This window comes from Camelus bactrianus, chromosome X (genome assembly GCF_048773025.1).
Source record: "Camelus bactrianus isolate YW-2024 breed Bactrian camel chromosome X, ASM4877302v1, whole genome shotgun sequence".
NCBI lineage: Eukaryota > Metazoa > Chordata > Mammalia > Artiodactyla > Camelidae > Camelus > Camelus bactrianus.
The window spans coordinates 62,766,793-62,780,312 of NC_133575.1; the positions used below are offsets into that span (position 1 = coordinate 62,766,793).

Below are 13,520 nucleotides of genomic sequence, written 5' to 3' on the forward strand. Positions count from 1 at the left end.
GAGCATATAAGCTCGAATTGTACAAGGGTGTGCTTCCTCATTTAATATAGAGTTATAAGTTATTGATAAAACATTGCAAAGGTTTAGGCTAAGTGTAGCAAATTTACTTTTAACCCCTAGACAATATATGTATGCCTGTATATAGAAAGAAATTATCTTCATGTCATAAATGAACTGGTATCTTTAGTTCAGTGTTTCCTACTTTCCTTCATGTCCAGAACTTTCCTCTAACACACAGACAAAAGTAAAAAAGGGGTACACAATGAGAATACTCCTTTCTACCTTAGTCCCCTAGCTATCAGTTTCCCTCCTTAGAAGCAATCACTGTAAGATTGGTTTCCTTCAATCTAGAGCTACTTCATGCATATAAAAATCGTATCTGTGGGTGTGGGTATGGTTGTGGGTTTGTGTATAGTGGCATACACACTGCTTTGTACCTGCTGTTCTGATTAGTGTTTTTTCCTACCTACTGAGTACTTATTTTACTCTGGACCCCTTAGGGCACATCTTCCATTCTCCCCACATGCTAGTTGTATTCCTATATTCTTACTCAGATCAAAGACACTTGTTTCCTACTTGTAAAAGGAAAAACTTGGGATAGCAATGTCCTCGCCCCATTTACCATCAGTACATCTTTTAAAAAAAATTCTACCTAGAAGCTGGAAGACAAGAGCTGCCTTAAATCATTCTTGATGCTAAAATGGGTGGACATAATTAGGAAGGGGAGATTGGCAAGGTAAAGCAGTCTTCACCTGACAGAGCAAAATATACACTGGCTGACTTAGTAAGAGAATGAACACTCAGATTGCAACGTCATTTACATGTATTAATTCCCACCAAAGACAGCATGTTATGTTGTTAATAGATTTAAACCCCATATTCTTTCATATTTATTTTGCTTCACTATGATGAGTCACATGTTGATTCCAAATAAAAGCAAGCAATTCCCTGATTTATAATTCATCCATTAAGCAAATTTTAACTGCTTTTGGACCTCTGCGTTTTTGAGCCTTATTCATTTCCCTTAAGTCAAAAATGAAAGAGATAGGATAAGTCCAATTTTTTATTAATAATCTTGAAACAAATAATATGTTAATTCTTTAGAGTTATATAGCATTTTTACAATTTTGAAAGAACTTACACATATACCAATTGAACCCTCACAACATCCCTGTGAGGTAGGCAGGGTTGGTGTTATTTTCCTATTACTAGTGAAGAGAACAAGGCTCATGGGTGAAGTAAGGTCAAACAGTTGGTTAATGATGGAGCCAGGACTAGAACCTAGGCCTTTTGACATGCTGCCTCCCTGAGAACATTCAAGTAATGATATCCTATGCTATATAATGAACATTTCTCTCCTATGATGATCAGATCTCTTTTTAAGTTTGATATCACCTTTTCCTAATATCCCCAAACACCCAAACTGTGATGAGATCGTTATTGGGACTATTTCTCTTTGATATTTCAAGCACCATCCTAAGATGAAACTTACTTATGTTTTAAGTTTTCAGGATCCTTAGCTACAAGTTCTAAATTATGATATGAAAATTTAGAAATTCTGCATAAGTGTTCCTATGTTGAATATGTCAAATTTACTTAAAATAATACAAGCCTGTTTATATTTTTGAAAGCTTTCCAATCTCTCCCAATAAGGTGTTCAGATATGTATAAATGGAAAATAGGGAAAGATGTTTAGCAACATTACTGGGAAGATTATGCAGAGTGCACCTAAATGTAAGTCGCATCACACTAATTTGTTTCTGTTGGCTTTCTAGAGGAAGGGAAACCATTAAGAAAACTTTCAGGTTTGATCCCATCTTATGTGTGACATCCTCAGCAACAAGCTAGAAAATGATCTGAATTATACCAATAGGAGGGTTCAAGCAGTAGTGATCAAACCATATATGTATCTGGTAAAAAGGAAGAAAACGCTTGCTCTTCAGTGGTTCTGCCTAGGTCCAGTGTAAATATACTTATCAAGGCAGATTTTAAGCTATAGCATGTTCTGTGTTAAATTCAGAAATGTAAACTATGGTAGAGTTATCAGTTCGGAATATAAGACTAACACTGAATGTAACTGACCTCAAACTATGTGTCAAAAGCAGAGTAATGCTCAATGGGCATAAAAGGCAAGGGATAAAACTCCACTGCTCTGGTATGGAGAGAAAAACAGCAAATGCAAACCTTCAGGTTAAAAGTGAACCACAGAACATCAGGCATGTAAAACAGATTTTAAAAATATGAACGTGACATTGAGCTGTATCATCAGGAATTGTATTTCTAAAATTCCAGTTTTGTCCTTTTAAATTGAAGAGCAATAGGAAGAAACTTAAGCCTGTGGGGAGGGGTACAGAAAATGAATGAGATCTAGAAACAAGGCTGAGGAGGTAGGAGGTTAGGGAAAACCAAGAAACAACTTAAATATATTCAGAATGGATTTAGAATCCCTCTAAATCCATCCTCTCCCAAAACCTTTTCCTAAACTGAGATATTTGGTCAAAAAGTGGTGACAATAAAAGTGACTATTTTACGTTACAAAAGAAGTCTTTAAATGCAGATCAGAAATTTTGCTGTTAAAGAGTAGTCGGCTGATCAGGCTGTAAAAACTAAAACTTAAGTGCTGCAGTCAGTGATACACTGCAGAAAACTGCTTCCAAAAATAGGATTACTATAGTAGGACTCAACATTAATGAAACTATTAAGAAACAAGCACTTAACTTTTTATACTTGAAGCCTAATGAAAAAACATTGGTACCCTTAAGAAATCTAACAGTTTAAACTAATGTGAAAAATATTGCAGCTACGTTTAAGTTTGCTAAGATAAAACTTGAAAAGATCTAGAATGTTCTAGTTCGGTATACTGCGCTCAATACCACCTACATATTTGAAATGCTTCTAGACTACACTATATTCCTTACATAGTATCATTGTCATCATCATCTTCATGTTTTCTCTTCAGTGGGTTTGATTCATTGGCCGTGTTCTGTGATGACACCATGTTGGTGGTAATAAGAATATTTTTGGGCCCAATCATTGAAGGATTAATCAGAACATTTTGAACTGCAGTTGTTACAGGAACTGTAAATAGAGAAAACACCCCGAAACTATGAATTATACAGAATCAGAAACAGAAAAGTATTCAACAAAGCTGAATGTAATTCTAATAACAATTTCAATAGTATGAAGTGCAGCTACGGCATAGAAGAAACTCAGGTAATACTGCATTAAGAGTTGAATTACATTTTTGATGCTTTGAAGTACTTAAATTAGTATCTAGAACAAGGTTAAAGAAGTTCTGTTAGTTTTTTTTAACTATCCAAAATTTCAATTAGTACTTAGTCATGGGAAGCAGTACACTGGATTCATCATGGAATATACTAAAGGCACATATTCAAGGTCAGGAAACATGCTTCCCTTACAGGCCAATATTTTAAATAAGTTTATGGTGTGTGGTTAGGTTTCAGAAGATGTGAAATCTAAACATATGCATTAATAAATGGTGTTTTAATGGAATTTTACTTATATTATTCCAACTTTCTATGTATACTTTCATGAAGTGAATAAAGGTAAAAATTTTCATTTGATTTATACTAAGTTGTATTATTTTCTTGAGCTTTAACCCTAAGTGCTTTCCCCCCAAAGATGCCTTAGATTTGTAGACCATAACTTATTTTAATTCACAGTGTTCTTTGAGAATCTGATGATCATGCTGAAATCTCTCCCTTCCTCCCCAAAATGTTACAGGTATATAAAATTTCATACACTTTTAGTGGGCTTATAGACTCCCTCTGAATACCCTGATTTGCAGCATTACTTCCACCTTTCTGTTAACGATATTAAAACAATTTAATTATTGCTCTAGGAATACAAACTGTTCTATAATCACAAATTACTCACACATTTTAAAATTCAGAAAAAAATATTTTAAAAGAACCACTTTCAAACCCCCACCCCTTCACCAGCACGTTACCTGGTTTGACAGGCGTGGACTGAGAAGGTGGAATCTGCACTGTAAATCTTTGGCTTGTCACTGACACTGGAGGTGCAACTTTATTTGGGACAGACACTGTTTGTGGGGTTGCTGTAGTTGTAATTAACAGATCATGTTAGTTAGATGACTTATACAGGTTCAAATTCTGCACTCCTTAGCTTACCAGAAACTACCTTCAAAGCACAAGGAATTAATGAAAGGTGAGAAAAAATAATTAGAAATAAGAGCAAAGGAACTTCAAAGATGTTTACAAGCTCAATAGTTTAGATGTTAATAATTCAGGATAGTATAGTGGTAAAGATTGTAGGCTTTGGAGCCTACCTGCTTGAGTCTGAATACAGGCTTTATCACCTACTAGCTGAGTATCTGAGGGCAAGTTATTTAAGCTTTTTGTGCCTCAATTTTCTCATCTGTCAAATGGGTATAGCTACCTATTTCATAGGATTCTTGTGAAAATAAAAATAATCCATGTAAAGCTTTTGAAACAGCATCTGGCACTGAATTTTAGCTATATGAAGTCATGAAGTTGAGCATTTAAATAAACAGAAGAACTAAAGACTCAAGGTTTTTCTATTACCTAGGTGCACTTTTAATCTCTGTCACTTGCTGGGAATTAGAAGATGTCTACTATACCCATGAAGCTAAATCAACATGCATCTAACAAAAGCCTATCAAATACACCCCTTGGGGTCCCCATGTGGCATAAAAATCATTTTCCTTTTCTATATCCAGATGCTTTTTTTAAGCAGAAAGAGATCTTGGAGATAACCTAGTCTAAACCCCCATCATCTTAACTCTACCCAGTATCACAAGGTACAACTCAAATACTACTCCATTTTATAAAATCTTGATTTGCTCAGAAGTCACTGCCTGCCTCTGAAATTCCTTTAACACCTCATAGGAACCTTATTATTAGTATCTTATCTCGTTCACTAAATTATAAGCCTTGGCTAATGTGTTTTTTTTTTTTTTTTTTTACCCTTGTGAGCACGTAGCACGTGGCTTTTGTGCCTGGCTTCTAACATGCACTCAACAAATGTGCTTGATGAATAAATTTTGCAAGCTCAGAGACTTGGTATGTAGACTGATGTCTTGGCTCTCTTAAAAAACACATTTATAGAAATGTGTCTAGTTTTTCCTTTGGGGATGCATGCTTTCCATACATTCCTTTCCCCTGGAACCAGCAGTCTGCCTAGGGACAGAATTGCTAGAAAAAACTACAACTATCATCACCTCCAGGGAGAAAGGAGAAGAAAGCCTAAATGGAGGAAGAAAGCCCAAAGGTACTCAGGAATCTGGCTTCTAGTGCTTTCTTTTCTGAACCCAGAAGGTGAGGCCTTACACTAACATCTCCATCTCTAGGCAAGTTTTCCCATATATTCAAGCAGCAGTCCAAAGAATTTGGTGAAGCTTAATGAAACAACGTAAGTATTTCATTTTGTCAAGAAAATTCACAGTAGGTGGATGTTTTCTTGTCCATTACTGTAAGGAGTTGTTAACATTTAAACCAGTATGGAGTTTAGGCTTTAAAACTAAACAGAGTAGATACTTAAGTCTTATGCTTCATAGGACTCATTTAAATTTTTTTTAAATTTAAAACTTTCATCTGTAGTAGTAGCTTTTAGCAGTTCCTTCACTTGATTTTAAAATTTCTAAAACGTGTACAATTAATGCCTAACTAGGAATAAAAATCACATCTGATAACTAAAATTGGTAAGCTTGCCAACATGTGTAACTGATGACCATAGGTTAGTTTTTAAAAATTGGTATTTATTGAATTAACATGAACTAATGGATAAACAGAATATGATCAAAAATTTGCACAGATTATATATGCAAACTCCTGTCTACAAAGGTTACATTAAGATAATAAGAAGAGTACAATTAGTACTAACTGTCTTAGTACTAATTTTAAAATGCTAAATGGTTTTAAAATGCTGAAATGTGAATTCACACCCTGAAAATATGAAGAGATTGTCTATACACCTCAAAAATCAAATGCTGCTTACCCTAGAGCTATATGACATCTATAGGACTCAAGTTATAAGTAATAAGAACCAAGAAATCTATACAGGTCAAAGAGAAGGATTTTTTTCTGAAAAGAGTTTGACTATGAAAGAAATCCAGCAGGGATGTAGGACAGAAAAAAATGAGGAAATCTAAATCCATTATTTAAGTTTTCCCTATTACTTAAACAACAATGACAGTATGGTTTCTAAATACCATTCTCTACTAAAAGGAACCAGGGGTCTTTTGAGAAATGACTGATTCTAGGACTGGAGTAAGGAAAATATGAGCTTGTAACATCGTGTGCCAGAAAGAAATGCTCAAAGAATGATGGAGACCTGTCACACAAAGGACACAGGAGACAGTTTGAAGGGGCTCTCACTGACCAGTACAGGATAATCAGTACTACTTCTGAAGAGGTTATATTAAAAATAGAATGGCTTTTCTTTGATGTCCTTAAGCTTTTTGTATATTTTAAACTTCTTTCTTTTGACTGCATTCTCTTGCCAATTTACTCAGAAATTTAGTTTCTGATTATACGTAGGTCACTGCTATGAGTGTATTTGGCAAATTCATTTGTATAGAAGCCAGAAAGAACAGAGCTTAAACTGCTGTTTTTAGTACCATAGTTTATACTGGCAACAATGTTGGGTAATGTCCAATTCTATACTCATTTGGGATCAGATATTCCTTCTAACTTTCTTATTTTGAAATCTGATAAAATCTATGTTTACAGCTTTACTAGAGAACAAATAAATGTATCAATGGCAACACACATATGGGAATTTCTGACTCACCTTTTGACTTGGATTATAGTTCGAAATCAAGTGCTGAGGCACTTCTTTACCAGCCAGAAAAGCCATTTCCCTCTTTCACTTACCTATAGTAGGAGTGGTAGGTCTGCTACTAACAGCACCAACACTTAACCGTGGAACTAGTCTTCCTTGGTTAGGTCCCTAGAGGATGTAAAAAACAAATTTGTTTTAATGTTGTTCAGATTTGATACCTAAACTTACCAGAAATGAAATTAGGATTGTTGATGTGAATTATTAATGGATACTTCATGGCAAGAATGTCCTGTTTTTGTTTAGTGTTCTAAACCCAGTATTTAAACTAGGGTTTTCACAAATATACTACACACACACATATAATACAAACATAATACCTATCTATATAAACATGGATATGAATGTATATATATGTCTATATATATAATTTTATATAGTTTTTTTCCCATTAGTTTTTTTATTGAAGTATAGTTGGTTTACAATGTTGTATTAACTTCTGGTGTACAGCATAGTGATTCAGTTATAATACATATATATACTCCTTTTCATTATAAGCTATTTCAAGGTATTGAATATAGTTCCCTGTGCTATACAATAGACCCTTGCTCTTTATCTGTTTTTATATAGTAGTTAGTACATGCAAATCCCATCTATATAGTTTTAAGTTTAAGGTAGAGTCTTATTTGGGGATAACAGCTAACTTCTTTATGATTTTTAATCTTAACTAGCCAATATCTGAACCAAAAAAAGAAATAAACTGTCTTATAGTGGAATTTCAGACAACAAAGCTAGCCCAATGTGGGGAAAACTTTTTCAGTGGTGGGAGAGCCAGAAAGCAAGTCTAATGCCTGATGATATATCATTTACTCTGTTATTGGGCCCTACTAAAAAACTATGTTATAGATTGGGAGTTACGGAAGTTACGAAAGATTGAGAGTTATGAAACCTGAGAATAAGTCTTAGCTTTGCTGCTAACTCCATAGATGAGTTCAGGATCAGTTTCCTAATGTGAAAAATAAGTGTTGAGTTAGATGAACAAGGAAGTTTCTTTTAGCTCTAAAAATTTTGGATTATATATTCTATATTTTAACATAGCAGCTAGTTGCAGACATAATATTTTTAAGGAACTAAATAAAAAAATCCTACTAAATTATCTTAACCTTTAATCTACTGCATCGGCTACAGGAATTTGCTTTTTACAAATCCTCTAACACACTTTCCCCTTTTAAAAAGCTAAGATGACTAAAATTTCTTACCTTTTTAATTAAGGACTTCAGCCTATAGTTTGGAGCTGTTAAGCAGTATCTGTCAGGTGGGAGTCTGGGTCCTGAATATGGCTTAATCAATGGTAAAGGGGTTTGATTTTTCTGCCTTGCAATATCAAGTAAAAACTAAAAAAAAAAAAATCCTTATTAGAACTACAATTTAAAAATTATAAGTAAAATGAACTTCAAATGACAGTTTGCTCACATCTCTTGGGGGAGGAGAGGTAAAAGATTGGTCTGCTCGACACTGGATTGCCAGTCTCACATCATCTGCATCAACATTAGGTTTCTTAGCATGGCTTGAATAAATTTTTGCATCATCCAGAATTGTAGTCACATATCCTTTAAGAACAAAACATTATTTTTTTAAACATGTGAAAATAGCTTACTACTTATGGCCACTTTTCTTAATAAAAATTCCCACTAATTTCTACAAAGGTTATGAATTTTGGTTGTAGTATCAAATTGTCCTATCTATATGATCAATTTTGAACAGATATCACAATACAAATACTGTCCCCTAGCTTGAGCTCCTTTTACTGCTTCAGGCTGAATTCTATGATACTTAACTGTTAAAAGTAATTGGAAAAATGTTCTTACAATGAACGAACTTTTCAAATTCACAAGTTAGGCAAATTTTTGGTGCTTTGTTAACTTACGGAAAGCAAATTCCAACATTTGATTTATAACCCTTGGTTCATACTCCGTAATTCCCATATCCTTCAGGATCTGTGCCATCACCTGTGGATTCAAATAAAAACGCCAGATGCATAATCTGGGTATAGAAATAAAAACTGGACCGAAGGTAGTAATTACATTTATGATACAAGGTCCCCATTCTCTGGGCTTCAAACTTGTTCTTAATCCTTTTTCGCCCAAGTGAATGTCAGGATCACACCAAATCCCTTCGTACCCTCTTCGCTGAAAACTTTTTTTTTTTTTTTGGCGGGGGTAGGGGCAAAGAGAGAAAAAAAAAGGCCCGGGTTGGCTTTCCCAGCCGAGGTAGGGGTGGCTACAGCTGGTTGTCATTTTCAGGTGTGGTGATGGGGTAAGCTAGCATCAGAACCCTGGACGCGAGAGTCAGGATTCGCAGACGGGGCGAGACGACGAAGCGGCCAGGGCCCGAGGCCCAGGAGACAAAGCTGGACGACAGGCCTGTGCGATCCGGCCGGCCGCCAGACTCCCTCCGGCCCGGCTGTCGGGGTGGCGGGAGGGAGCCCCGGGGTCCAGGGCACCCCATTCTCCCACACCTCCTGGCCTCCCCGGCTGGGCTGGAGCCGGCACGCGAGCCCATCCTCAAGCCCTCCGCCTGGGCCCGCCGCCCGGGTCCCCGGCTCCGGCCGCGCGAAGCTTCGCGCCCCGCCTGTTATCCTTCGCACTCACCAAGGCATCTCTCGGAGCGTTCTTGGCAGGCGCCATCTTGCCCGACTCCATGTTATCCTGCCGCTCGTCATCCGGGGAGAGAGGGCTACTCGCGGGTTCCTCGCTCAGGCTCCACCCCTGCGGGCGCGCAAGGCGGGGTTACCGCGCCGGCTCCGGCTCCGGCTCCGGCTCCGGCTAGGGTTCCGCGCGCGGCTGGTTCCCAGCTGCTAGCCAGTCCTTGGTAGGCTGAGGCCAGCCAGGCTAGCGGGGAGCCGGCGGCACCGGAGGGTCAAAAGAGGCTGGTAAGCTTTGCCTGAGGAGCCCTCGGCCAACGCTTGGAAGGCCGATAAGTTCATCTTCCCAGAGCTGTTCCCCAGAAAAGTGCATGAAATGAGCCACCCTTGTCTTTTCTGGAGTCCCTGCTCGCCTCCCCGGCTGCCACCCTGTCCCCTTCTGTCACCCTGGAATTGCCTCCAGCGGCCCTGCCTCTGTGTTAGGGTTGCCTGGTCAAGTGCTGAAAACCCAGTTAAATTTGAATGTCAAATCAACACATTTTAGCATAAGTATTCCAAATATCACACGGGCTATACTTATACTACAAAATTATTTATTGTTGAGTTGACACTCAAATTTAATTGGGCGTTCTGTTTTTTTATTTGCTAAAATGGGCAACCCGACCCTATAGCCTGCTCTCCACCCAGCAGGCATTTGGTTAGCTCTCATCACACTCAACGCCCTGTCACAGTTGCTCATTTTATACTGATGAAAAGCTAAAGCCTGACCGCCTGTAAGATTCCCCGCTGGAGCCCCTCCAGCCTTGTTGCTTGGGCTTGAATAGTTTCCTCTCTGTCCCTGCTGAGGCCCAGCCAAAGCCCTCACTTGCTTCCCAAATGCTTTCTCCCCACTCGCCACATGACAGCCTGAGTGACTTTCAAAAAGCGTACAACAGTTAATTATCCCTGGCTTAGAGTGTCCCAAAGAGAACTCCTTACTCCTTCACATCCACCAACGCCCGCCATCTCAGAAAAAGACACTCTGCCCCACTCAGGTGGGAAAGAGCAATCAGCCACGTTATGCTCTTTCCCTCACAGTCCACACTTTAATCTAGAAGCAAGTCCCGTCAGGGCAACCTCCTAAAGTCACATTATGAGTATCTTTGTCTCCGCATCTCTATCCAGTGATACCATGCTAACAGCCCAAGCCAACAGCCTTCCTTACCAAGACTCCAGAAACAGGTCCTCGAAATAGTGCTTCCCCACATTCTTTACACAACTAGAGAGATCTCAGTCATAAATCAGATAATTGTATTCCTTCCCTTAAATGGGCTTAAACCCTCTAATGGCTACACACACACACACACACACACACACACACACACACAAATTCATACTTATTTCTGGGGCTTGGCGGGCCCCTCAGTTTTGGCTACTAGCTTACCTCATCCGGCTCCTCTGAATCGGTCGTCCACCACGCAGCCATCTTGAACTCTGATGAGGTCCCCCAAGAACCACGTGTTCTTAAAATACTGTTTCCAGTGGGAACACTGATCCCCACACTCCGCAAGCGCCTTTCCCAGCTGGGCGTGGGCAACATTTAGGTAAGACTAATAATGATTTTCTCCCGTTCAAATAGGTAGTATATACACAGGGTACAAAAATTTAAAAGTATATTTTAAAAAACAAGAAAAAGAAAGCCTCTGTGGCTTGTCCTAGCCACTCATTTTTCCTTCACAGAAGGCACCACTGTTTACCAGTTTCTTGTCTATTTAATGTACAAATCTTACCTTCTTTATACCTTGTCCACCCCCCCCAACGGTACCATATTGTTGGGGTGACCAGCCTTTAGAGACCCAACCCGGGACACAGCTGTATTAGATGAAAAGACCCATAATATATAATACATACATAATACACAATTGTACAAATATGTTACTGCTTTAATATAAAAATATGAAAATAGATGTTCATTTTAAATTATGTTTTTCCATAGTGTTTACTTTTCAGTTACATACATGCTATTACTTAAACAAAACAATAGGGCTGGTTAACAGTGGCAATTAATAGTAGTTAATAGTAGAACTAATTAAATAATGTATGAGAGAAAATACAACAATATATTCCAAATTTCTGTCCTGTCACAGCAATTTAAGTCTTGGTTGTTTTAAATTTTATAGGTCATATTACTGTATATTTTTAATATACATAAATATGACTTTAAAAAAGGAGAATGTAAAGACAAAAAACCAAATTAAACAGCGGTTATGTATTGCCTATATTTCATAAAAAATTACAGTGAAATGTTTCTTTTGGCCTCATGGTACAGTAAGATATTTTTACTCTTTCTATTCCTTTTCCTGGTAATACTTATCTGAACTGCTTGCAGACTTTAGGACATCCTTCTTTTCTTTCATGTAGTGGTAAAACTGAATATAGTCAAACATAATATTCATTTTGATGTGAATCTCTGCTCTTATCAAGCCCACATTAGTCTGACTCCTGGTGTCAAGTCTAGTGAGATGACATCAAGCCAAATGTGCTTTCAAAAAAAGTGTTTGAATTTGGAACACTCCTAAATATTACTTCCTAGAAATAACATGTTTTTACATTTGTAGGAGTTAGTTCTCAGTTTTCCAAAAATGCCCATTCACTTAGTACTAGAGGCTTGTCTTCGTAGACCAGCTATTTGTCAGTCAGTTAGGCCCTTTGCATCTAAACATCTATCATTTAAGTTGTCCATGTCTAAAACATCCATCATTTTTGAAAACTTTGACGCACATTAGATGTTATAAATTAAACCTTTCTCAGGGAAAAAAGGTTTTCTAGCACAAAGGTAATGTGAACTCATGAAATGGAGGTTGGATTCCAAATAAGTTAAAATTTTAGTAAAGAAATGAGAGTTCTGTTTAACTGAAAGTTTTCTGGTGACATTTTTTTTTTTGAGTTCTGAAGTAGTCTTATTTCCAAATGCTGAATTTTTTTTCTGTGTGAGTTTATGTCACAGCCTACCCATAACATTGGACAACTTGAGCAGTCAGTTAATACTTTTCTAGCCTCCTGTTTAGCTTCCTATGGTCTCTTCGAAGAGCATCAAGCAATACAGCATATGCATCTCTTTTACAGTAATCCCTTTCTCCTTTCTTATTCTCAATGTATTTCCAAATTAAAGGACATTTTTATTGTCCCACATTTTGAAAATATTTTACAGCAAGCCAACAGTTAAACAGCTTTTCTATGGCCAGTAATAACAATAGGTGTCCTATGCATACATGTGTTTTGGAAGTTATTCTTTCCATTTAAAGTAGAAAAATCTCATTAGGTGCTTCTGCACATTTTGAGGAAGCTGCAAAGTGACCCAAAACTTTCATTATGAAAACTTCAATAGCCCAGGTAAACAAATCACTTTTACTTTTACTTTTTAGCAGTATTGTGTACAAGATCTGCAGCACATTTAGCAGATAAGATCTTTTCATTTTCTTGAATAGAATGTGCCAGAATTTATATTTGTGCTCTCTGCTTGAATATGAACATAAATGATCAAAATCTAGTTTGTATTTGGACAAGATTATCAGTATTCTCTTGTTTTATGTTTTCTGCAGTTTTTGTTAATGCCTCCATGGAATTCAAGAAGAAAATTTGAAACTCCAATTTTTAAGTCAAAGTTCCTAAGAGCTAGGTGGAATGTTTTGCTGTTACCGTTGTTGTTGCCATGATTTGATGGATAACTTGATAAACTTGTACAAAGTATGATCATTGATAAGATCTGACAGAATCAGCTCTATACTGTAAGAGGCCAACACATCTGTTGTCAAAATTTCCCCTTTTGTTTGCTCACAGAACATACTGGCTGCAACCTCTGAACAGGAAACAGCTTAGTTTCAAAGAGCAGTTAAGGGAACTTTACAAAAATGTGTGTTCACTCATATGGAATCCTCTGGCCAATTCAGTGGTTGCTATTTTCAGCTGAATATTGGTATCTTATTGGGAAGTGAGAAACCTTTAGATTATGAGATTGTCTCCATATGGCTTTCACATTCCTTGCTCCACTATACTCAATCTCATTTTTTTTTTGGATATTGTGCAGTATGCTCTATTTTGGTTGTTTGCCTTC

At 37.3% G+C, this 13,520-nt stretch overlaps 1 protein-coding gene across 1 annotated transcript; it reads right to left on the reverse strand.

Moving 5' to 3' along the window:
• Positions 1 to 1,050: 1,050 nt before the first annotated feature.
• On the reverse strand, positions 1,051 to 9,574 carry TAF9B (TATA-box binding protein associated factor 9b). The gene is made up of 7 exons (XM_074359658.1): positions 9,435 to 9,574; positions 8,711 to 8,792; positions 8,257 to 8,393; positions 8,043 to 8,177; positions 6,879 to 6,954; positions 3,971 to 4,081; positions 1,051 to 3,078 (listed from the first exon to the last, which is right to left on the reverse strand). Exons 1-7 carry the CDS (start codon positions 9,483 to 9,485, stop codon positions 2,915 to 2,917), a joined length of 756 nt encoding a protein of 251 aa, XP_074215759.1. The 5' UTR covers positions 9,486 to 9,574; the 3' UTR covers positions 1,051 to 2,914.
• Between the last annotated feature and the right edge of the window lie 3,946 nt (positions 9,575 to 13,520).